The sequence below is a fragment of the Salvelinus alpinus genome, chromosome 2, assembly GCF_045679555.1.
Source record: "Salvelinus alpinus chromosome 2, SLU_Salpinus.1, whole genome shotgun sequence".
Taxonomy (NCBI): domain Eukaryota; kingdom Metazoa; phylum Chordata; class Actinopteri; order Salmoniformes; family Salmonidae; genus Salvelinus; species Salvelinus alpinus.
This window is the reverse complement of record NC_092087.1, coordinates 16748884-16775123: the sequence shown is the minus strand read 5'-3', so window position 1 is coordinate 16775123 and position 26240 is coordinate 16748884. Positions and strand designations below refer to the sequence as shown.

Below are 26240 nucleotides of genomic sequence, written 5' to 3'. Positions count from 1 at the left end.
TTGAATAAAATAGAAAGGATATTTTTCCCATTCCTGAGCGAGTGCGCATGTGAAGTGGCTATGTTGAGTGTAAAAGTGATAATTTGAAACAGATCCTATACGCTAGATTTAGAGTAATTTGACAACTTTAGTTGTGAATAATACAAACCTTAGAATGTCTTAGAAATCCAAACACATGGGCGGCATAATGCAACTATATTGATGATTTGAAAAAGTCTAATAAAATACACGCGCTCTGTTTCTTGCCTCAGGCTGTTCTCTCATTAAGTGATAACATTCTCATCCATCAGACTATTTTCAATTGAATCTCGCCTTTACTAATATTTGAAATGAGTTTTTATTTAAAATGGCCATCATCAGATAGGTAGGAACAGGGTCGGGGTAAAAAGATGTCATCCATATGCACTCTACTAGTGCATCACTGGGTCCAAGCTTCCTGCCATCCAGGACCTATTTTTATAATTTTTTTCTTAACTCTATTTCTTGAACTGCATTGTTGGTTAAGGGCTTGTAAGTAAGCATTTCACGGTAAGGTCTACACCTGTTGTATTCGGCGCTTTCCTGTGGTTCCTTTTTCAATTATGCCAGGTAGGCTACTCTGGTTTTACAGTGGAGCAATGTGCTTAATATTAGCATCTGATAAATAAATATAGTAGCAGTAGAAAGCCTCTAACTCTATTCCGCCCAAACTCTGCATGCCACGGGCTCTCCAATCCTGTTCCTGCAGCTACCCAGTGCTTAGTTTGCGAAACCAAGTGAAATCTATTCAGGAACATTGATAGTAACATGTTTTCACAACCAAACATATTTAATTAAACTGTTGACAGTGTTGTTTTTTAAATGTTTTTCTGCAGTGCGTAATATGCATTAGTGCAGTTTGGAACAGTTCAAAAGAACTCAGATGTTACAAAGATACAACAGAAAGATTACAGATATCTGAACTGATGGTTGGTCCTTTTACACACTGTCGCTTTTAGGTGGAGTGGAGCAAACTATGTTGAGGGAACAGAGGAGTAGGACAACGCTTGAGGAAAATGGTGAAGTTACGTTAAGAACATAACTACTAGGCTATACCACTGTTGGGAAATGATGCCTACTTACGGAGCTCATCGAAGTGGGTCTCTATGCCGTCCACCCCAGGCACAGAGCAGATGAGTCTGGCCTTCAGGAAAGTGCTCCACTTGTTGACCAAGCAGCAGTGTCCACCGTCATCATTCTGCAGGGGGGAGACAAACACAACAAGTGGACCGGTCCACAGATTCAAACCAACAGCTGTTTGATACAGACAACTAGCAGCCAACACTAGCTTACAGAGAAGTTGAGAGTGAAAACATCAGATCTGTGGGTCAGTCTGTCCACCCCATCTGTTGTGGACAGACGCCTGCCCCTACAGAGAGGTGGGGAGGGAGGTGATGCCCAGTGAAAATTATTCACAGCCCAGTAATCCTTGCAAAACATTACGAAACGTGTTCATTACGAAATGTTCAAGTGAAAAATCATAGAATGCTATTCATGCAACAATTTATATTGGAGTAATATGCTACTGAACATCATGCAAAGGTTATAATATTCCTTTGTTTTGTAGCTCCTACACAAACATTTGATGTACTCTTAAATTGTATCAACATGTGAACTCGTTCTACCATGTATTGTATGTATACTGTATCTACGACAGTAGTGTTATTTCCAGTGGGCGTCATCAGAGAATCTGTCCTTAATGGCCATGTACTCTTAAAAATCTCCATCCGGCACAGCCAGAAGAGGACTGGCCACCCCTCACAACCTGGTTCCTCTCTAGGTTTCTTCTTAGGTTCCTGCCTTTCTAGGGAGGTTTTCCTTGCCACCGTGCTTCTACATCTGCATTGCTTGCTGTTTGGGGTTTTAGGCTGGGTTTCTGTATAAGCACTTTGTGACATCTGCTGATGTAAAAAGGGCTTTATAAATACATTGATTAGATTTGAGGACAGTGGCTTAGGATCCAGAGACAGACAGGACCAACGTCCCAAAGGTCCCATAGGAGACGTGCAGCAAGAGGGGGAAGGTTTGCACACAGCACAGGGTTACCCTCTGACCCCCTCTAAGGGTAAACAACGTTCTGAGTCACTGCAGCCACTGGATACGTACATCATTAGATCAACATTACCCTGAGAGTGTTATGTGTATGTGTGTTTATGTGTATATACTGGAGGCCAAAGGCAAACTCTCCCACTCCAACAGAATATCACAGGGGACAACAAGCATTCCCTTTAGTTTGGTTTTCTTAGACTCCTCATTGGCTGTTGAGGAAGTGGGGGGCAGAGATGGTTTAAGGGGATTTTCCAAGGAGACCCCTCTACTCTGGGGATGTCTCAGTATCAGGAGTGGCAGGGTACTGGGTTTGCAGGCTCAGAGGTCACAATATGAGACAAACCCTCACAATTGCAGTAAGAAAACATTTGCAGATAATATGGTTGTGTGGCCACTTACCAGACAGATCCTGCCTATCCTGGACTGGGCCATGGGACTCTGGCCCATCTCTGAAGCCTTCTCCCGGAAGAAGAAGTACAGCTTGTCGTCATTCTTCTCAGCACTGTCTGGGATGAGGTGTGCCTTGATGAATATGGGATCTGAAAATAGAGAGAAAGATCGAGAAAGAAAAAGAGAGCAAGAGTGAGAGATAGAGAGAGAGAAAGAAAGAGAGAGTTGAAGACGAGACAGATGCTAGTGAGAGTCAGTTGAGGCATCAAGCTGAGCACATGTCACTACATTCCAAATCAGTTTTATTAATCTCACTGAATGAGCACAATGTGGTATCAACCTCTCTTCTCATGATAGCTCACTGATTAGGGCACTGCTGGACAAATCAAACTGATCCTGTCCTCCCTGCTGCAACAGACACAACCCATATGGGGGCAGACTATGTGGGGGGTGGGATGGGGGAGTACATAGAATAGGTTAGAGATGAGTTCATTAGTCACAGGCATGCAGAGATGCAGCTGGAACTGCTGGGTACAGTGAAAATCTTATGCTGCGGGCTCCAACAGCGCAGGTCAAAATAAAATAAAAATAAGAAAAGAGAAGTGAATGAGAAAAAATAAAGATAATAATAATATATACACATTTACAATTGTAGCAATGATAAATGACCATTGGGTGGTGGAGGCAAGGTAAGAATGCCCATAAGGGGAGCAGCAGGGGGGAGTGAGAAGTGAATGAAAAATCAGTAATAAAAAAGAATAATATATACATATTTATATTGTAACAGTGATAAATGTCCATTGGGGGGGTGGGGCAGGGTAGGAAGTCTGGGTGCAGGAGGGGGGAGCAGGGAGCTGCCTATTGGCTATTCAGCAGCCTGATGGTCTGGGGGTAGAAGCTATTGGCCAGTCTTCAAGTTATTGCCCTGATGCTCCTGTACGGTCCGCGTCTGAGAAGCGGGGAGAACAGGACATTGCTCGGGTGGCTGAGGTCCCTGATTATCTTCTTGGCCTTCCTACGACACCTGGTGTTGTAGGTGTCCTGTAGGGCAGGCAGTGTACCCAATGGTGCGTTAGGCAGAGTGTACCACCCTCTGTAGCACCTTGCAGTCCGCGGCGGTGCAGTTGCCATACCAGGCTGTGATGCAGCCCGACAGTATGCTCTCAATGGTGCTCCTGTAGAACACTGTGAGGGCCCTCAAGGACAGGAAGAATTTCTTCAGCATCCTGAGTTTGAAGAGTCGCTGTTGTGCCTTCTTCACAACGTTCTCCGTGTGGGTTGACCATTCCAGCTTCTCAGAGATGTGCACATTGAGGAACGTGAAGTTTCTGACCGTCTCCCCATTGATGAGGATGGGGGCGTACCCAGCCTGGTTCCGCCTGAAGTCCACAATCGGCTCCTGGCACCATGCCGTCAGAGTGCCTACGTCCTGCCTGTAGGCCGTCTGGTCATTGTTAGTAATCAGGCCAACTACTGTCATCAGAAAACTTGATGATGGAGTTGGAACTGTGTGAGGCCATGCAGTCGTGGGTTTATAGGGAGTACAGGAGGGGACCGAGGACGCACCCTTGTGGGGCCCCTGTGTAGATAATCAGTGTCGAGGAGGTAACGTTGCTTACCTTCACCACCTGGTGGCGGCCCATCAGGAAGTCCAGGGCCAAATTGCATAGGGAGGAATTCAGTTCCAGGGCCGTGAGCTTTGTGGTGAGCTTAGAGGGCACTATGGTATTGAAGGCTGAGCTGAAGTCTATGAATAGCATCTTCACATATGCATTCCTTTTGTCCAGGTGGGTGAGGAGAGTGTGCAGTGCAATGGCGATTGTTTTGTCTGTGGATCAATCAGGGCGGTAGGTGAATTGTAGAGTGCCAAGTGTGTCGGGGAGGGAGGAGGTAATGTGGCCTTTGACCAGCCTCTCAAAGCACTTCATGATAACGGAGGTGAGTGCTACGGGACGGTAGACTTATATGGGAGGTTGACCATGTGGGTTCTGGGGTGGGGGGGAGGTACATAGACTCATATGGGGGGTAGACCATGTTGGGGGTGGGATATATGAACCCATATGGGGAAAGCAGGATGGATCAGGATGTCCTAGTGTGGCCCTGGGACTGATGAACAGGACTCAGGTGGGGATGGGGAGTACCTCCTGCCGTGGACTCAGCCCTACTAATCAATGGTGACACTTTCCTCCCAAACACACTGACCTCCAAAACACACTGACTTCCCAAACACACTGATCTCCCAAACACACTGATCTCCCAAACACACTGATCTCCCAAAACACACTTACTTCCCAAACACACTGATCTCCCAAACACACTGATCTCCCAAACACACTGACTTCCCAAACACACTGACTTCCCAAACATACTGATCTCCCAAACACACTGATCTCCCAAACACACTGACCTCCAAAACACACTGACTCCCCAAACACACTGATCTCCCAAACACACTGATCTCCCAAACACACTGACTTCCCAAACACACTGATCTCCCAAACACACTGATCTCCCAAACACACTGACTTCCCAAACACACTGATCTCCCAAACACACTGATCTCCCAAACACACTGACTTCCCAAACACACTGATCTCCCAAACACACTGATCTCCCAAAACACACTGACTCCCCAAACACACTGATCTCCCAAACACACTGACCTCCCAAACACACTGATCTCCAAAACACACTGACCTCCCAAACACACTGATCTCCCAAAACACACTTACTTCCCAAACACACTGATCTCCCAAAACACACTGATCTCCCAAACACACTGATCTCCCAAACACACTGACCTCCCAAACACACTGATCTCCCAAAACACACTGATCTCCCAAAACACACTTACTTCCCAAACACACTGATCTCCCAAAACACACTTACTTCCCAAACACACTGATCTCCCAAAACACACTGACTTCCCAAACACACTGATCTCCCAAAACATACTTACTTCCCAAACACACTGATCTCCCAAAACACACTTACTTCCCAAACACACTGATCTCCCAAAACACACTGACTTCCCAAACACACTGATCTCCCAAACACACTGATCTCCAAAACACACCGAATTCCCAAACACACCCACCCAGCAGCACTTATGTGTACACTCTCGTCAAAATAAAACATCTAATCAAATTGGATTTGTCACATGCGCCGAAGGGTGTGACATTAACGTGAAATGCTTGATTACGAGCCCTTCCCAACGATAAAAAAAATATATTATAAAAATTATACACAAGAAAGGAGCTATATAGCAGATCAATGTGCAGGGGTACAAGGTATTTGAGGTTGGACAGCCAATATGCTCTTGCCAACTCAAATATAATTGTCATGCCATACATCCCAGACATGAAATGCTACCAGACATGTATGGCATGACAACGAACCATAGAAGACTTGGCTACAGCACAAACGTGACAAAACATTTCCTACTGTATTGATGTGATAGGCATGGTTGACTTTTTAATGCCTGAAACAGCTAGAGGCTTAGACCATATAAACAGTATGACATACAGAGGTGCTATGAGACAGAACAGGAATGTAGAGACTGAGGAATCAATTGATACATGATGGAAATATAAAGACAAATGCCATAGAGAGATGATGTTTGTCAGGATGAGACGTGAGACGTTACCATTTAACCATTTGGAGTTGTATTGATCCGTCCTCATGGCAGTCTGTTTCCCTAGAGTACGGAAGATGGACGCATCTGTCCCCATGAAGTCAATGTAGACCCCAGCGTAGAGCTCCCCATCTGTCAATCAGAGAGAAAGAGATCCATGGAATGTTATAGAAAGTCAATAACCTATCGGTTGACAGGTGGTAAACTAGGGGTGATTCGTGACTACCGTCCTTTGTTATGGCAATATGGCCCTGTTTTCTGTAGGACAATAACACATGGTAACCCTCCCCTCCACATAACCAACAGTAGTGCCAGCTGGTGGCCAGGGTCAGGCAGGACAGCGGGGAGGGCGATCCCAGGGCAGACACTGGGGACCTGGGGCAGGATGTGGGGATGTAGTCATTGGCCCTGGTCTGGTCATTGTAAGCAGTGTGGGGTGGAGGCCTGGGAAATGCCCGCCACCAGTTGCTTGTGGCTGAGTGTGTGAGTGAGCAGGTGCTGCCCCAGTATGGGACCTGTTTAGAGTGTTGACAGATCTCCCTAAAGACAAGACAGTATTTTCCTTATATAATCCCATCAGATCGAAGCCTTCACACTGGGGTGGGTTGGCAAGGTGACCAAACATGGCAGAAAAACTGGGGTCAAGAGAGATACATAGAAAGCCCCCGTATAAGAGGAGAATTCTTTGTTTTGCATCTGTGTTGTGTGGTATGACTGGCTGTGTTGTAGGTCAGTTATGTAGCAGCTGAGTCGCTACAGTAAGTGGATGCTAGTTAGTTCCGCCCCGGTCAGCTCTAGGTGTGGGATGACATGGGAAGTCACAGAGCGGGGTCATGGGAAGTGTCACACACCCTGGGTGGCTGGGAGGTCAGTGGAGCCATGCCAGAGAGGAAGAGGTCAACTGCTAAGTCTGACCAACTGTCTGCAAGCTGGTGTCAACACCAGACCACCTATTGATATGAGAACTTACATACCAACACATGCTACTCCCTTTATCCCCGAATTACAGTAAATATACTGTGCAGTACATAGATGAATACTTCTCAATACAGCAATTCACTTTCCAGTATACTTTGATGATTATGAGAATAGTATAACAATGGATTTTTTTACGTCATCACAGGGTAACTACAATTGAAGAGAAAACGGTTTTAAAAGAGGCAGAAGTATTTGAATGAGCAAGATCTAGTGTGACTTGCCAGTCGTGCATTGATAGATATTGTATTAGGTAATAGCTTCCACAGGGGTTGGACTGACCACAAAGACTCTTTGGGGGGAAGAGGAATATAGCTTGACGGGGAAACAGCACTTTTTTCCCCAATAACAGAGACACTCAATTCTTCCAATATTGGAACAAGTGACCTGAGAGAGAAGAGGTGAACAGGCACTTACTGATCAAAGCTGAGACGCTGTTGAGTTTAGGGTCGTAAGGACATTTGCCTTTCCCCGAATCCACTTTGCCTGGCTCTAAACGGAAGATATATTCCTGTAATAGATAGCAAATCAAATGTTATTTGTCACATGCTTGGTAAAACAACAGGTGTAGACTAATAGTGAATTGCTTACTTACGGGCCCTTCCCAACAATGCAGAGAGAATAATAGAAAAATAATTGAAAGATAATAACACATGGAATAAATAGACAATAAGTAATGATATCTTTATACTATATACACAGGGTACCAGTACCGAGTTGATGATAACTTGGCTATATGCACGGGGTACCAGTACCGAGTCAATGTACAGGGATATGAGGTAATTGAGATAGATAAGTACATATAGGTAGGGATAAAGTGAGGACAGTGCAGAAACAATTAAATATGTAAACAACATCAATTATTCTGTTGTTTCCATTGAGAACACAGAGTTGATTCAGGCCTTATTTATCTATTACAAGTGATTTGGTTTTTACATAATGTAACCCTTTGCAGAGAAATACAGACACAAGGAGGATATATAGGGAATGCAGGTTGATGTTTATTGGGATGAGTCTTGTCTTGGAGGCAGAGCTGAGTGATTTTTACTAGATGGGTGGGTTGCAAAGTCAACATTTGCCCTATATTTGCTTTTTGGTCATAATTTAAGGTTAGGTTTAGGCATAATGTCAGCAGTGTGGTTAAGGTTATGGTTAAGGTTAGGTTTAAAATCAGATTGTATGACTTTGTGGCTATGCCAGCTAGTGACTACCCTGCAGAGCTGCCTCCAGTACACGAGTCATCCCAATAAAGGTTGGCACTTGGTACACAAATATGTGTCCTTGTTTCTAAGCACAGGTCTGTCAAATGCTGTGTTAGTGTGCTGAACCAGACATCTATGTAAAACACACACTCACACACCTGTATTAGCTTTAAGCAAGGGAGTATGAAGCGTATAAGGCCAGTTATTGGCAAAATGGAGTGCTTGAGTAAAAATGAGGAGAGCGATCCAAAACTAATCCACCATGCTCCTAGTGTTAGAGATGTGGAGGGTGGCTCTGAAGTCCACGAGCCAGGAGGACATTGGCTTTGTGTCAACATTGGCTTTGTGTCAAGTAGCTTACTGTACCCCTGAGGATTGGTAATAATAAGGCTTATTTTATTTTAGAATATGTGATTAGAAATGCATGATGTGATTCCGTCACGGTAAATGAAAAACTAAACAGATTGCCTTTCTAAGACAAACCATAATTAATTTTGCCTATGGAAAACATTCCTTCCACTTAGTTGACAATTACAATTATCACACGGCCCCAAAAAATATTACACATGTCAGGAATACATATCTAACTAAAAGGCATGTTGGATGAATACAGTTTCCCTGAAAAACAATGAAAGATAGGCAGACTGTTTAATTGTGAAGCTAGGCTGTTAGAGTTGGACAGTGTTCTTATACCCTGGTGTCTATGACTCCACTAGTTGTAGGCACCCTCCCAGAATGGCTCCCAACACTGAAGGCAGTACATTTACAAAGCATTATTTTGTATTCTAAGCAACAGGGGTGAATCAGGATCTCTACATTTGTAAGACATTTATTTATTGCACAATTTTTACAGTATATTTTATAGGGGAATCTGAAGTTAAAATGTATTCTTTATGACTTGTTGTGGTACTCATTAGAATGGATTTTGACATTGTCCTCCACCACATTTTTCTTTATGACTTTGAATGATTTGGCTGATATTCATTTGCAGCTTACTTCTCAATATTTTAGTTGCCAAGATGAGTTGTAGAACAAGTACAGTCAAATCCCTTATAAAGTAGGCCTTTGGGGTCACAAAAATCAACCCATGGATGTTAATGACTGTAAAGAACAGGACTTGGTGACATTGACCAACTTAATTTATGACCTTTCTACTAATTTATGACCTTTCTACTGAACCGTGACCATATCACCATAATCTCTATCTTTAACACCCCATTTCTTTCACACCATAATCAGCAGCGTCCATTTTGGATTTCAACAGATTGTACATGATGACAGGGCCTCTCAGACACCAGATGGGCACCTGACCCAGGTCTCAGACCCCAGCCCCTTGCTACAGTAGCCTCCCTCGCCCCAGGTGACAGCTCCTTGCTACAGTAGCCTCCCCAGGTCCCAGAGTCCAGCCCCTTGCTACAGTAGCCTCCCCCAGGTCCCAGAACCCAGCCCCTTGCTACAGTAGCCTCCCTCGCCCCAGGTCACAGCTCCTTGCTACAGTAGCCTCCCCAGGTCTCAGACCCCAGGTCCTTGCTACAGTAGCCTCCCCCAGGTCCCAGACTCCAGCCCTTTGCTACAGAAGCCTCCCCAGGTCCCAGAACCCAGCCCCTTGCTACAGTAGCCTCCCCCAGGTCCCAGACCCCAGCCCTTTGCTACAGTAGCCTCCCTCGGCCCAGGTCACAGCTCCTTGCTACAGTAGCCTCCCCAGACCCCAGACCCCAGCCCCTTGCTACAGTAGCCTCCCCCAGGTCCCAGACCCCAGCCCTTTGCTACAGTAGCCTCCCTCGGCCCAGGTCACAGCTCCTTGCTACAGTAGCCTCCCCAGGTCCCAGACCCCAGGTCCTTGCTACAGTAGCCTCCCCCAGGTCCCAGAACCCAGCCCCTTGCTACAGAAGCCTCCCCAGGTCCCAGAATCCAGCCCCTTGCTACAGAAGCCTCCCCAGGTCCCAGAACCCAGCCCCTTGCTACAGTAGCCTCCCCCAGGTCCCAGAATCCAGCCCCTTGCTACAGAAGCCTCCCCAGGTCCCAGAACCCAGCCCCTTGCTACAGTAGCCTCCCCCAGGTCCCAGAATCCAGCCCCTTGCTACAGAAGCCTCCCCAGGTCCCAGAACCCAGCCCCTTGCTACAGTAGCCTCCCCCAGGTCCCAGAACCCAGCCCCTTGCTACAGAAGCCTCCCCAGGTCCCAGAACCCAGCCCCTTGCTACAGAAGCCTCCCTCGCCCCAGGTCATAGCTCCTTGCTACAGAAGCCTCCCCAGGTCCCAGACCCCAGACCCTTGCTACAGAAGCCTCCCCAGGTCCCAGAACCCAGCCCCTTGTTACAGAAGCCTCCCCAGGTCCCAGAACCCAGCCCCTTGCTACAGAAGCCTCCCCAGGTCCCAGAACCCAGCCCCTTGCTACAGAAGCCTCCCTCGGCCCAGAACCCAGCCCCTTGCTACAGTAGCCTCCCTCGCCCCAGGCCATAGCTCCTTGCTACAGTAGCCTCCCCAGGTCCCAGACCCCAGCCCCTTGCTACAGTAGCCTCCCCAGGTCCCAGAACCCAGCCCCTTGCTACAGTAGCCTCCTCAGCTCCCAAACTGCAGTACCGTGATACAGTAACCTCCCCTCAACCAGGTCCCAGAGCCCAGCCGTTGCTACAGTAGTCTCCTCTTGGCCTAAGTCCCAGCCAGTTGCTACAGTAGTCTCCTCGGCCCAGGTCTTAGACCCCAGCCCCTTACTACAGTAGCCTCCCCTCAGCCCAGACCACAGGCCCTTGCTACAGTAGACTCCCCTCTGCCCAGGTCCTAGACCCCAGCCCCTTGCTACAGTAGCCACCCCTCGGCCGTAGGCCCACCTTTGACTCCACAGGCCCTGCCGTAGTGCTGAAGTCTGCCGCCCGGCTGGTCCTCCCTCCGGACTGGGGTGCCTGCAGGTAGAGGGCCTAAAAAAGAGGACACGTGCCACGCGATTACCACGAGGGTACTATCGACTGCACCCGAAGGGACAACCCAAAACCAACTGAAACTCAGTGGAAAAATCAACCCAAGAGTTGACCAGAAGGAGAACAGAAAAAGCTCAAAGAAAGACCCATGACCGAAACACAACCATGACCACAACAGAAGAAATGAGAGTGGACTCATGACATTAAAAAAAAAATACATTTCAATCATTTGGCAGACACTCTTACCCAGAGCGACTTACAGGAGCAATTAGGGTTACGTGCTTTACTCAAGGGCACAGACAGATTTTTCACCTACTGACCCAACTCTCTTAACAGCTAGACTACCTGCCACCCCATGAGAATCAATGAGAAAAGAACCCAAAAGTAACAAAAAATAACTATGTCAAGCGAAGCACGCTAGAGAGAGTTCAGTGACGTGAATAAATAAAAATATGGATGAGTTTCAGAATCCACAGCTATCTAGGTTGCCAAATACATACAGAAAACATGCCATGCCATGCAAATGAAAACATAGACACAAGATTCAGCAACATAAAAAAGACAAATGAGACAAAAAAGGACCCATTTGGGTGAAAAGCAGAAAAGGAGCTCAAAGTAAAGTGAACTCAGTGAAGAAGTGAGGTAATATCTGGAGAACCTTGGGAGCTGTCTGAGGACTCAGCATGCGTGAGGCCTTTGGAATGACAACTGGGAGAACTTCCAAACAAATGGTTTCTGTTTACACCTCTAATTTTAACCAATGAAAACCTTTACAGTTCAAGCGATGTAGCTAGCAGGGCCTGGGGGAGAGGATGAATGTCAAGGGGATGACTGGCCTGTACATTGAAACCTAAGCCCTGAAATGAATCGTTGAGACTAAACAGGCAGGATAGTAACAGTAAGTGTGCACTGGGGACGGCAGCTGCTGCATCTCTGATGGCCGCTGGTCTATGAGGGAGAGAGGGAGGAACAGAGGGAGGAATGGATGGAGGGGGTGAGTTACAAGGCTGATGATGGATGAGAGGCTCCATCGGTAATGATGGCCTTTCAGAGCCTCCCAGACAGGTCAGAACACTACACATAAACAGGTGAGGGGGGAGAGGAGACAGCCACTAGTAGGAGAAGATAGTACTGGTTGTTTTAGACACACTGTCAACATTCTCTTCCCAGCAGTACTTTAGCTGACGGTTAGCTTCCTATGGTGGCAGTTAGCTGTCTCTCCAATAGGAGTCACTATAACAGTGTGACACAAACTGACAGAATAAAGGAGAGTTAACCACCTGTGAAGAGCTCATTATCTATTGGGGCATTTCCAATGAGGATTGACCCCAGTGTTTTACATCAAAAGGCTCAGACTTTTCTGTTTCCGTCTACTTGGGCCGGCACCCGTGTCTCACTGGGCAATGGCTCTGGTGGACCTGCTCTCACTTGGAGGCAAGACCCGGGGTACTTTTTAGCTTTCATTTACATAACAATGGCTAACTGCGAACTTTAACACCTACTCACAAAGCAACAGTCTTGAATGATGCAGAGATTGTTGATTCTGCTCGCCACGAGGCTTTAGTGTCACACTCCTGATGGAAACACAATTACACTATAGAGTTTACATTAACATAAAACACTAGCGGCCCACTAAGTCTCAATGGAAAAGCACCAATATGAGCGTTTCTCTGGGTTCACCAGACCATGGATAGAGCAAATCAATGTGAAAAGGGGAGCAGAAAATGAGAGAACAGACCAGACAGACAAGGAGCGGAATGAGATTTTTTGACCCCGGGTTGATTGACAGATCTGACTCTGAAAGAGGGGAGTACAGGAGTGTGACCATGGTTGGCTACATCTTGTCTCTGGTTACCTGGGACCTGCGCCCGCGGTCCACGTAGGTGCAGATGGGGTTGTATGCCCCTGTTCCACACACGTACAGGTGGGTTCGGTTCCATGGCTCGATCAGACGGATGAAGTTCCCACATTCCCCCTGATGGAGACAAGGAAAAAACGCTGTCAGTAGGATACAAGGATAATCATTACATTTTCAGAAAGATAAACACATTCTGCTCTGGACTCCTTTCAGCCTTCTGAGGAAAACAAAAGGTCCAATTGATGATCAATAACCTTCAGCTAACCACCTCAAACTACCTCCGTTACATTTATGTATTCCACTTGTGCCTATGGAAAACATTCCTTTCACTTAGTTGACAATTTAATTATCATACGCCTAAAAAATATTATTACACACGTCAGGAATACGTATTTGACTACAAGGCAAGTTGGATGAATACAGTTTCCCTAAAAAACAATGAAAGATAGGCAGACTGTTTAAATCTGAAGGTACACACACACGCACGTTGAACAGGACAAGGCAGTGGCCCATGATGTCTCCTTCCAGCTGTCTGGAAACCCCGTTCCCCTGTCTTAACACCAGCTAGTCCCCCTGCCTTAACCCAAGACAGTCCCCCCTGCCTTAACCCCACCCAGTCCCCCAAACTTAACCCCAGCCAGTGCCCCTGTCTTAACGCCAGCCAGTCCCCATACCTTAACCTCAGCCAGTCCCAATGCCTCAACCACACCCAGCCCTCCTGTCTTAACCCCAGCCAGTACCCTTGCCTTAACACCAGCCAGGCCTCCATGCTGGCCACAGTGATACAGGACCAGGCCTCCATGCTGGCCACAGTGATACAGGACCAGGCCTCCATGCTGGCCACAGTGATACAGGACCAGGCCTCCATGCTGGCCACAGTGATACAGGACCAGGCCTCCATGCTGACCACAGTGATACAGGGCCAGGCCTCCATGCTGACCACAGTGATACAGGGCCAGGCCTCCAGGGCCAGGTCTCCATGCTGACCACAGTGATACAGGGCCAGGCCTCCAGGGCCAGGTCCCCATGCTGATCACAGTGATACAGGGCCAGGCCTCCAGGGCCAGGTCCCCATGCTGATCACAGTGATACAGGGCCAGGCCTCCAGGGCCAGGTCCCCATGCTGATCACAGTGATACAGGGCCAGGCCTCCAGGGCCAGGTCCCCATGCTGATCACAGTGATACAGGGCCAGGCCTCCAGGGCCAGGTCTCCATGCTGACCACAGTGATACAGGGCCAGGTCTCCATGCTGATCACAGTGATACAGGGCCAGGCCTCCAGGGCCAGGTCTCCATGCTGATCACAGTGATACAGGGCCAGGCCTCCAGGGCCAGGTCCCCATGTTGATCCCAGTGATACAGGGCCAGGTCTCCAGGGCCAGGTCCCCATGCTGATCAGTGATACAGGGCCAGGTCTCCATGCAGATCACAGTGATACAGGGCCAGGCCTCCAGGGCCAGGTCTCCATGCTGACCACAGTGATACAGGGCCAGTGTGTGTGTGTGTGTGTGTGTGTGTGTAGGTATGTGTATTCATTGCAAAGTTGTGCTCCCCCACAGGGAGTGCAGTGTGCATGATTGCCTTTGACCTCTTGCCTGAAATGACATCCCCTTTGAATTGCTTTTGAAATGTCATAATCTGTCATTACATAAAGAGGGGGTTTGCCAAGATGTCTACAGCCAATTTCCTCTCTTATTATTACCGTGTTGGAATTCCAACCCGCACGCACGCACGCACGCACGCACGCACGCACGCACGCACGCACGCACGCACGCACGCACACACGCACACACACACACACACACACACACACACACACACACACACACACACACACACACACACACACACACACACACACACAGGGGCCTGTACTATATAGCCAGAGGTGGTGAGCTGTGCGGGTCAGCGAGCGCATCTAAATGAACATTCCAGTTGGATAAACAGAAGCCTGCTCTCTGAAAACTAGCAGGGGAGCATGGTTATTATCCATACCCCATCCTGCATGCCACTGCCCAAATACACCCTTAGGGCTGTGTGTGGGGGTGTTGACATGTGTGAACAAATCAAAAGAGAAATCAGAGGAGGATCAGACCTTGATATGAATTTAAATGGTGCTCTCAGGTCCACGGGGGGCTGTGGTGTGTGTGAGTGTATGTGCAGGATTTAACCCTCTGAAACAGATGTGGTAAAACAGGAGCTCTAGCCTCCAGCTACAGTCCTCCTCACCCTAACAGATCATGATTCAACGGGGGAAGGGAAGGGAATGATGGAATATGGCTGCATAATGTAAACTGTTGCGGATTATTCCATGTTTAATGGCCAACTCACTATCAAAGTGTCAAAGGGCCTCTCCAAAATGGCCGCCAAGTCACCTGGCAAGTCACCTGACGGCTATTGAAAAGAGTGATTACTGGGGTAGCAGTAAATGTGAAAGTGGATTAACTGAAGGAGAAGATTCCCGGAATTTGTGATGCTCGTCATTTGGTGCAACGCAGACAGGATGGCGTGAGTAGTGAAACAGAAGAGTCATTGTCTGTTCTTTTGACTTTTGATGTTGAGTCTTTGCCAGACAAAGTGATGTTAGGATATTTCCGTTATCTCGTACCAGCTTTTGTGCCTAATCCATTACATTGTTAAAGGTGTCAAACTTATGCGCAAGTGGCAGCAGTGTGTACGAGGGAGGATCCTAGGTGTGAGAAGTGTGCGGAAGAGCATGAGACAAAGGAAAGTGTAGCATTGGGGAAAGAAGCGGTATGTTGTAATTGTAGGGGTGCCCATGGGGCTGGGATCAGAAATGTCTAGTGAGAGAGAGGCAGGTTGAGGTTACCAGGGTTAAGAAGTGCAGAGGGTATCGTGTGCTGAGGCAGTGAAGAAAGTAGAGGAAGATGGGTCAACGGGGAGGGATCCTGAGAGGATTCGTGTGAGTAGTAGATCTGTGCTATTACAGAGGGATAGGCCAATGAGTGATATACTGTGTAGTATGGCTTTTATGGCTTTTTAGCGTTCATAGCAATGGTAATCAATTGTACTGCAGGGATGGAACGTACATCGCAGAAAATAGAGGTTGCGGTGGCAGCTGCAGAGAAGTATTCGGGTGTACGAGCTTTGATGTCAGAAGAGTTACAGGGTGTGTTGAGTAGTGGTGTCACGTCCTCCCAGGCCGTTGCCCTGAGGTAGGATCAGATTGGTTTAAATAGAGGAATAGGGTGGTGGGTTTTTAATCAGTGTAGGGTGAGATGGCAGGGAATTTATTTATTATTATACTTTTTTTTTTATCACGCAAAGTATAATGGATTTATACCCCAGTTTAGTTGGTGGCGGTAATGCACGCCGTTAAACCTCATCGAAGACGAACACCACACCAAGCAACAGCCCTTGGTGTGGTGAAGAACCAACAGAATGCGTCATTGACCAAAAGTGAGTTATTATCTGATGCTTTGTCTGACTATGTACTTTGATTTGTTCTGTAGTTTCTGCCTTATAGATTATGTTCTTGAACTTTACTGTCGATGCTGCACTGCCCTATCGCTTGCCTATCGCTTGCCTTAGCTTCAGCATTTTGCATATTGTTCATTTAAGTTTAAACCGTTTCAGTATTGCTACTTATAGCACCCTTTTGAGTAGCATTATATGGGAAATGTGTATTGAATGTGTATTGATGAATTGTGCCAGGGTAATTGTAACTTATTGTGGATTTGTTAATAACTGTCACATTTCCATTGTTCCTAGAACCATACATACTACATTCTATAACTTCAATGTCCTCTGATGATTGACCTGCCAAAATAAAACAGTTCAAAGTGATCAAAGTGAAGTCCTGAATCCAAGTCTCTCTGACAGGAGCCCTTTGGCGGCCACTAAAACCAGCCATACAGTTCTTTCAAAAGTAGACCATTTCTTACACCAAGAGCACAACTAACCCACATGTTAAGATGATTGAGAGAGTATGGTACTCACGTTGATATCCTTTCCAGACAAAACACACTCAGTTTTCCTCTGAGGAGCCACAGGCCAGTGAATCTGAGAGAGAGGAGAGAGAGAAGCAGGTTCGTTTTTAGTGCTAGACATGCAGAACCCAGCAGGTCTAGCTAGGATCAATAATGGAGTGGGGCATCTCTTACTATGAGTGGCTCCTTGTTGATGTCGTGCAGGTCCAGAGACAGGATGTAGTCCTTGCTTCCCACGTACATGCGGTCATGGTCCTCGTCCATACGCAGGATACGGTAGTCTGTTGAGTTGAGCAGGAAGGAGAAGTGGTGGGCAGTGCCAGTAGATCTCAGCTCTAATGCGAGAGGGAGAGGAAGATAATTAGGTTTAATCACTGTAGTCATGAACAATGTGGCCGTAAAGTGCAGTGTATATTCACACATTGAGAAACATGTAATTCACATACAGGTTACTGCCAAAATAATGGAAACACTTTAGTAAATGAGGGATACAAAATATATTGAAATCAGGTGCTTCCACACAGGTATCCTTCCTTAGTTAATTAAGCAATTATGCTTAGGGTGTGAATAAAAATGCTGGGCAGGCAAATCTTGGGGACATTATTTTAGCTACCATGGCTATGCCCCTGCTCCCATAGGATGACAATGCCCCCATCCACAAGGAACAAGTGGTCACTGAGTGGTTTGATGAGCATGAAAACGATGTAAACCATATGCCATGGCCGGTTCAGTCACCAGATCTCAACCCAATTGAACACTTATGGGAGATTCTGAGACAGCGTTTTCCACCACCCTCAATAAAACACCAACACCAATTTCTCGTGGAAGAGTTCCAGACACTTGTAGAATCAATGCCAATGTGCATTGAAGTTGTTCTGGCTTGTGGTGGCCCAACGCCATTAAGACGCTTTATGTTGGTGTTTTCTTTATTTTGGCATTGACCTGTATATTCAAAAGTGATTCGCCTTTTATTGAGAGTCAGTTCAAGGCAACAAGATCCTAGAACTGGCACAGGAACTTTACAGTAACAGTCCTTTTGGGGGGAAATCCTATTTCCTGCACAAAGTCATGCCAACCATATCCAAGCACACACACAAAAACAAATCTTGTGCCGCTTACAATAACTTCAACCACTCATAAAAGTAGGCTCCAAATGTAATCCTCCGACACCCCCACTGCCCACTAACTTTTACATTAGCTGTGGTGGAGCGATGCCTGCTACTCCACTCTTCTGTTTACATTCAGTTGCTCTGTATGACATATAAACCCTCACTGGCTGTTATTATGGTTTTTGCTTTTTGAATTGCTATGAGTTATGGTATATAAATGTAATTACACACATCCCAAAAGTGACGCACGAAGAGTATTTCCATAGATATTTTCATTCTGTGTAACAGTAAAATTAAGAGGTGCCCGTCAGACTGTGGGTGATGCGAGACTAACACAGGGAATTGACAATATCTGTTCTTGCTGTAACGTGATAACTAAGGGAACGCACACGCAGACAGGAAATGCAACCTGGGTTTACAAGAAGTGTCTCAACGTGAATATATAATATCTAATATCTGCACAATATCAGCATAAGCCATCATAAAACCCCAAAGCCTGTATGGGGTTTGATTTATTAGGATCCCCATTAGCTGACGCCAACGGGGTGACAGTTAGTCTTACTGGGGTCCGACACATAACGAAAAATACATTACAGACAAAATACTTTACGATTTACATACATTTACAAACATGAACATGTAGTGTGTGTGTTGGGGGGCAGGACGAGACAGAGGAGGCATAAACATGGGAACAGACTACTACCCACTTTCTCTGCAAAGCGTATAGTTTGAAATGGCTGATATTCCAAACAATAAAGCCTAGAATCAACAAGAAATATGTTTTGACCAGTCCAAATTCTGGCATATTACGCATACACGCATACACATATGTCTAACCATTGGACCCAATGACTTTATCTGTGATGGCAAATGTATCATATACTGTATGCATTGACTTCCAAACTCTCCAAAACAAGTGGCAATATCCTTAGCAGGACAAGCATTTGCCCAGTTGACTGTTATTGTTTACCATCACTTAACGTTAATGTACTAACAGAAATTGGGGATGGCCGATCTCTAACATAAAGGAAACCAAGAATAGCAGAAGTCCAGATCAATCTGTCCTGACACAACAAGATGATTCAAAACACATTTGATTTCCAATGCCCTCCAGAATTACATGCATAATGTCTTGTGGAGTTGTTCTATAATATCAAAGGCTGGGAATTCAACTAACTTGGTCCTTCTATTGATCCCATATGTTGTTCTCAGGCTGTTGCTAAGCAAGTCCGTCTGTGCCTTTTCTATTTCATCACACTGTCTGACATGCTTCTCCAATGTCCTTTAAGTATATGCATCCTCATTGAAGAGTGACTGCATGTCTTCAAAAGAACACTCACAGTGTCTGCACTTACTGTAGGTAAAGCCCACACCCTATTTGAGCCCTGCTAGTTCATGTTGTGTCAGGGTGTCTCCACAGAGAGACCAAGGCACCATATATAGTTTTCTCTCCGTTAAAAGTTTACATTTTAACCACACTGTACAATGCATCCATGTCTTCCTTGATTCTATTCAATATTACATCTACACCAGATTGACGGAGGTCTGCTGATCTAGCCATGGCAAGTAGCCTGATAGCAGCCAGTTTAGACCTGTATTTTGGATTTATATTTCCTAGGGTGTAGTACACCATTAACAACTTGTTTTTTGAGGCAAAGGATCCTAGTGGATTACAGATCTCTATTTCATCCGTGTACAGAACAATCTGCAATGCATTTGGTTTCTCTGAAAATAAGGGATGTGATTTTAGAAGAGCACCATCAACAATGTCATGAAAACAACTTTCCCTGCACATCTGGGGTCCCTTTTCAACCAGACAAAATCCTTGGGTGTGATAAGAACTGTTCTAGACTTTTGACTAATGGTACATAATGAAATAATTTGTCTTTGATGAAAAAGTATTTTGATCCTCCACATTTCATCCTGCATATGGTTCGAGCAATTGGAATTTCCTCTGCGTACAAACAGCTAAACTGCTTTTTAATAACACTGCCCTGTCGAAATGTTGCAATGCCAGCAAAAGGGTCAATGAAATTGTCAAATATATCCATTGCATCTTCTTCAAGTTGACCTGATGTGCTTCCTGAATGCTTCTTTAGCACTGTCTCCATCTGCTTCCTGAGGTTGTCCAATAGTGATGATTGATATTGCTGTACCCCAGCAACAATGTCATTCACGCCTTTCTGAAAATGAAAGAGAGAGAGAGGTGGGGATGTCATCAATCATGGAGGTTGGAACACACCTTCATGGATACTTATGATATACAGATTTTGTTTATGACATATTCATTAACACAAGGACATAAGGGATCAACAATAGTAAGGTGGACAACCTAGCAATGAAGAGAATGAACTCAACCATCACTGAACCACTACAAAATGCTCTGCATAATGTAACAAACCAAATGCTGTGCTCTGCTCAGAAAAAGCATCTTACCTGTGAGAGAAGATGCTTGGCTCTGGCATTTATCACAAAAGCAGTGGCATGTGTTGTCTGATCCTAAAAAAAAGTTGACATTGAATATGTAGTATCCTGACATGTGCAGTCTGGACATTACTAGTTCATGACATGTATAATGTTTGTGACAGGAGAAGTGGTTGTGAAGACTGACTATGAATGCTATTAGTATAGCCAAGTACTTTAAAAAATATGGTCAATTTCAGTAGATTGCCACCAACCGAGTAACTTACTTACTTACTGTGACAGCTCCATGTTGGTCAATGCCCCTTTGCCCTTCGTCTGAGTCAGGTGTATGGAGTTGCTGATCAGTGATGCTGGAGTTAGCTAGAAGCTGATCGGGTTGAATATTGTCCTGTGTACCACATGTCAAAGAAACAGATTATTATTTGAAATTGTATTTAGTTTCACCAAGAGCTATTTAAGTGTTTTGTTCCTATTTATCATTGATTATTTTCACATTAACCCGGCTTTAGCCATAAGAGGTCATTATAGCTAAAATGATCGAATAGCCTATGGACAGTATGACTTTGGTCCGTGTATCGTCCATTCATAAAATACAATTTAAAAAATCCAGCAGAAAACAAAAACAAATCCTAGCTAGCTACTTACTTGTTCCGGTGGTACTTGGCTTTCCTCCGATGGCTGTTCACCTAGTCGGGTGCCTTCAAGTAGGTGTTGAAGGTGTATCTTCTCTTTACATGATGATAGAAGGAATTGTACACTCTATATTCCTCAGTGCATCCGCCAATACCACAGAGCAACCAGAAATCAGGGCTGCGACTGTGAAATCTATTGATATGGCTCAATAACAGTTTCAATGAAAAAGTCATAAAAACGCAGCAGATAACGCACCGCCAAAGTATCTTGAGCGTTACTAAAAGGAAACGAAAGTAAAACGTTCCCACTGCTTACTATAAAAAGGGTTAAAAGAACTCAAAATGATGTTCACAAGTATTTTTTATACGACCAAGTAATTTGATTGGAGTAGAGTATAACAGCACTGGGACTTTTAACTATACATGTATCACTCCGCTTTACAGGTGTTCTAATAACCGTTAATTACATTAACGATCGTTATCTATCTTAGATTGTAACAAACGTCGCACCACAAAGATGAACATATTTCCTCAAATAACATTTGAGTTAAATTATGAATGGTCGTCAGGAGAGGACGGTAACGTGTAGACCTACACAAAGTAGCAGGCTAGTGTGTAGGAAAATGTTTATGTGGTGCTTGACAACAGTCCAGTTCCAGTCCAGTTGTGGAACTATGTGTCCCAGTCCAGTTGTGGAACTATGTGTCCCAGTCCAGTTGTGGAACTATGTGTCCCAGTCCAGTTGTGGTACTATGTGTCCCAGTCCAGTTGTGGAACTATGTCCCCAGTCCAGTTGTGGAACTATGTGTCCCCAGTCCAGTTGTGGAACTATGTCCCCAGTCCAGTTGTGGAACTATGTGTTCCAGTCCAGTTGTGGTACTATGTGTCCCAGTCCAGTTGTGGAACTATGTGTCCCAGTCCAGTTGTGGAACTATGTCCCCAGTCCAGTTGTGGAACTATGTGTCCCCAGTCCAGTTGTGGAACTATGTGTCCCAGTCCAGTTGTGGAACTATGTGTCCCCAGTCCAGTTGTGGAACTATGTGCCCCAGTCCAGTTGTGGAACTATGTGTCCCAGTCCAGTTGTGGTACTATGTGTCCCAGTCCAGTTGTGGAACTATGTCCCCAGTCCAGTTGTGGAACTATGTGTCCCCAGTCCAGTTGTGGAACTATGTGTTCCAGTCCAGTTGTGGTACTATGTGTCCCAGTCCAGTTGTGGAACTATGTGTCCCAGTCCAGTTGTGGAACTATGTGCCCCAGTCCAGTTGTGGAACTATGTGTCCCAGTCCAGTTGTGGAACTATGTGTTCCAGTCCAGTTGTGGTACTATGTGTCCCAGTCCAGTTGTGGAACTATGTGCCCCAGTCCAGTTGTGGAACTATGTGTCCCAGTCCAGTTGTGGAACTATGTGTTCCAGTCCAGTTGTGGTACTATGTGTCCCAGTCCAGTTGTGGTACTATGTGTCCCAGTCCAGTTGTGGTACTATGTGTCCCAGTCCAGTTGTGGTACTATGTGTCCCAGTCCAGTTGTGGTACTATGTGTCCCAGTCCAGTTGTGGTACTATGTGTCCCAGTCCAGTTGTGGTACTATGTGTCCCAGTCCAGTTGTGGTACTATGTGTCCCAGTCCAGTTGTGGAACTATGTGTCCCAGTCCAGTTGTGGAACTATGTGTGTTGGCAGAGCCAAATACATTATTAAATAAATAAACAAATCATAATCTGTTGTCGCGTACTACTGTTAACTAATAAATGGCGCTTGTAGAACTGTTGTATAAAAGCAATATCACACTCGAGGTTGTGCTGTTATACTGAATATTATTATCTTCGGCACTCGGCCTGCGGCCTTGTACCTACGACCGAATCACAGCTGTGCTGATATTCAACACTCCCTCTCGTGTGATATTGCTTAACTGACATACGTTCATCACATTATCTAGCTACATAAGTGAGGCCTATAAATAAAAAGTCAAAGCTTTGCGTCATTTAACAACACCATGAATGAAGATGGAATGAATGACACATATCCGGGCATGGATCATTTATCAACCGCAGTATTAAAAGGTCATGTTAATTTGTTTATACCCATCTACCTTTCGTTAGCTAACATTCATTTGAATTGGAAAGTTGGCAAACCAAGTTAGCATGCTAATTTTAACTAGGTAACGTTGATTGTTAGCAGTTAATAACTGCACGAACGGACATTCGTTGAAAACACTTGAACTTTGGTTAGATTGATAGTGCTTTATTGCCAGAAATAGTGTTAATAAGGTGTAAATGTGCCCTAATGACTGACACCGTCGATTATTTAGCTTCGCCGTCTTTGGCTACCTTTCTATTGACAATAGAAAATAAATAGAAAGGGTGCCAAACGGCGAAGCTAAATAATCGACGGTGTCAGTCATTGTCGACAATCTTAGCTAGGCAAACTAAGATTAACATAACTAAGATTTTCATAAAGGCGACAATTTAGCGTTAATGTTAGTTTCATTAGCTTGCACTATCTTTTGGTTTAAAGTAATTAACGCCAATGTTAATGATATACTGGTAGTCTACTTTTGTTAGCTAACATTAGCTAGCTTGTTAAATCATTCCTGCATTAACTGGAAAGGGAAGACAGTATGCTAATGTCTCATAACCTGTATCAACCTGACACTTTGCGTCTATGTATTAGTTGCTAATTATTTAACTATTTACCATGTGGTTAAATGTGTATTTCAGCTGCTAATATAAGCACAGACATGGTGTCCAGCTTCTTAAAGGAGGATTCATGTGATCTCTTTCCCGGGCCAGAGCACTTCTTCAGAACCATTTGTGGAGACTTACTCATGGTGAAAATGAGATAATGTTAGATTTTCACAGTTGGGAGACATTTAATCTAACCATGCAGGCAGTGTTTCCTGTTATCAAAGAAGCATTTCCTGGCCATCATTACAATACATGTATCTGAAGATGTATTTGTTTTGGTGTTTGCTGTTAGGTTGTTGTTATAGTGTGGTGTTATTTGTTCTTTATAATTACCATTGAATAAATGTATGTCTTATACAGGGTGAAGAATCAGACCTGTGTAGACCTGGCACTTCCTCTGGGACCTGTGATTTCAGCCCCAATCCCACACCCTTTCCCTCCTCCTTCACCCCCTTCCACTCTGTTTTTGTGGTCATATTTGTTTTTCTCTTTGTGTTTGTGTCAGTCTGCAGAAGTCCCCAACACCTTTCTTCAGGCGAGACCACTCTTCAGCCCTGTCGTGATTGTCTGTGAAACCAACTGCATACTGGCCATTGGAGCCATGCCTGTGGTGACCTTCCCAAAAGAGGACATCTATGCCAGCGTGACATATCTCGGTCGAAAACAGCTCTGGTGGATCAGCCTACCAACCCAGAGGGACAAGTTCATAAAAATGTAAAAGGTTATTCAAAAAAACAACCATTCTGGTCATACCACAGTCCAGTTACATGTAGATTTGAATTCCATGTGAACTCATCGTAATGGTTTACATTTTAGAAATTTACCAGACTCTCTTATCCAGAGCAACTTACTGTAGTAGTGAGTGCGTACATTGTTGTGCAGGTCCCGCATGGGAACCCTCAACCCTGGCCTTGCAAGTTCCATGCTCTACCAACTGAGATACACGGGAAACATTTTTTGAAACAATCTGGAAATAAAACCTGTCGCAAATTACTCATCTGTCATTAATGGCGGATTGCTGCCATGGATTGGTGTGTGTGTGCGCATGCGTGTGTGTGCGTGCATTTATGTGTGAGATCAGGGGTGTGAGGGCAGATGGATGGGAGGTTTGGGACACAGAGTAGAGCTTTGTTCCTGTCCTCCCATTTCAACTGGTCTGGTATGATAATGGGTCCATTAAAAGGTTGAGAGGATCTCAGTGTTAAACCGTAGCTGGGAAACTGACAGGAGGTCTTTCTCTCTGTCTCTCAAGGTGGGCCTCTGTGCGTGCAGCTTGGGAAAGTTGATCCAGCACCTGGACCCCAAATGTCCCAGAGGACACTACGATGTAGGTCCTGTTCATTTTCCACTCCGATGGGTGCAGACAAACGACCCCCGTCTTCTGTAACTTCTACTACTTTTCCAGAGCCCTCCTCTTTCTCCTGCCGCTAATGGTATGCTCCATTGCATCGAGAGGAGAAAGTCTCTTCTCAATAAAAAAGCCCTCCCCACAACAGCTTTAGTGAACATCTGTCCATGTGGAAATAGAAGTGTATAATGTTATGTTTACCCAGATGGAAGAAGTGGGTGAGTGAGTGAGTGAGTAGCTCTCAAGTGCAGACAGAGACACAGGAGATTGTGTAACTGTAAAAGTGACATGGATCATCTGGCAGAGGGCTACTCAGTTGTTAATGTGCCGAGCGCTGGCTTTTCCCCTTAGGAAACTCTTCAATGGTACTATCATGGTTTAGCAGGTGTGAGATAGCCACACACAGATACTGTATATAGTGCAAGATGTCTTCCCTTTCTCCTTCTGTTAATGTGAATGCTCTTCCCATATGCACACACACACACACACCTGCTCTGCCACGTTGCTCTCTGTGCCTCTGTAACTAGGACACAGGTGGTAGTGAAGATATTTAAACCCTCTAACCCTTAATAACCCCCTCTAATCCTCTCTAACCCTCTCTAATCCCCACAAACCCTCACTAACACTCTAACCCCCACTAGCCTTCTCTAACCCCACTAACTCTCTCTAACCCCCACCAACCCTCACTAACCATCGCTAACCCCCATCTAATCCTCTCTAACTCCCTCTAATCCTCACTAATCCCCACAAACCCTCACTAACCGTCTCTAACCCTCACTCTCTCTAACCCTCACTAACCCTCTCTAACCCAGACAGACAGCAACATCCCTTTCTCTCAGCAGTGTCTGTTCAGCCCACCCAGAACAGATACAGAGCAGCTACAGTACTGCCCCCACACACAGACACACACACACACACACACACACACACACACACACACACACCACATTCAACAGTGTGAGAGCAGTGAAAGGTCATCCATCTTCATAAAAACCCAGGCCGACTAGTCTGAGCAGCCCTGTTGTCAGCTCTGGTCATCAGCAGGCGAGTCGCCA

The 26240-nt window shown here is 45.5% G+C and overlaps 1 protein-coding gene across 5 annotated transcripts in view; it reads right to left on the bottom strand.

Moving 5' to 3' along the window:
- The window catches only part of LOC139554874 (semaphorin-3F-like), a 107445-nt gene that overhangs the window by 22962 nt on the left and 58243 nt on the right, over positions 1-26240 (bottom strand). For 3 of the 5 annotated variants that reach the window (XM_071368121.1, XM_071368103.1, XM_071368113.1), the window contains exons 3-10: positions 17167-17327; positions 17003-17065; positions 13040-13159; positions 11098-11184; positions 7484-7577; positions 6104-6223; positions 2467-2606; positions 1102-1216 (exon numbers count right to left, since the gene is read on the bottom strand). In XM_071368121.1, coding sequence (XP_071224222.1) covers positions 1102-1216; positions 2467-2606; positions 6104-6223; positions 7484-7577; positions 11098-11184; positions 13040-13159; positions 17003-17065; positions 17167-17327 — 900 coding nt within the window. The remainder of the gene's footprint in view (positions 1-1101; positions 1217-2466; positions 2607-6103; positions 6224-7483; positions 7578-11097; positions 11185-13039; positions 13160-17002; positions 17066-17166; positions 17328-26240) is intronic. The other 2 variants (XM_071368138.1, XM_071368129.1) reach the window with 1 other exon arrangement.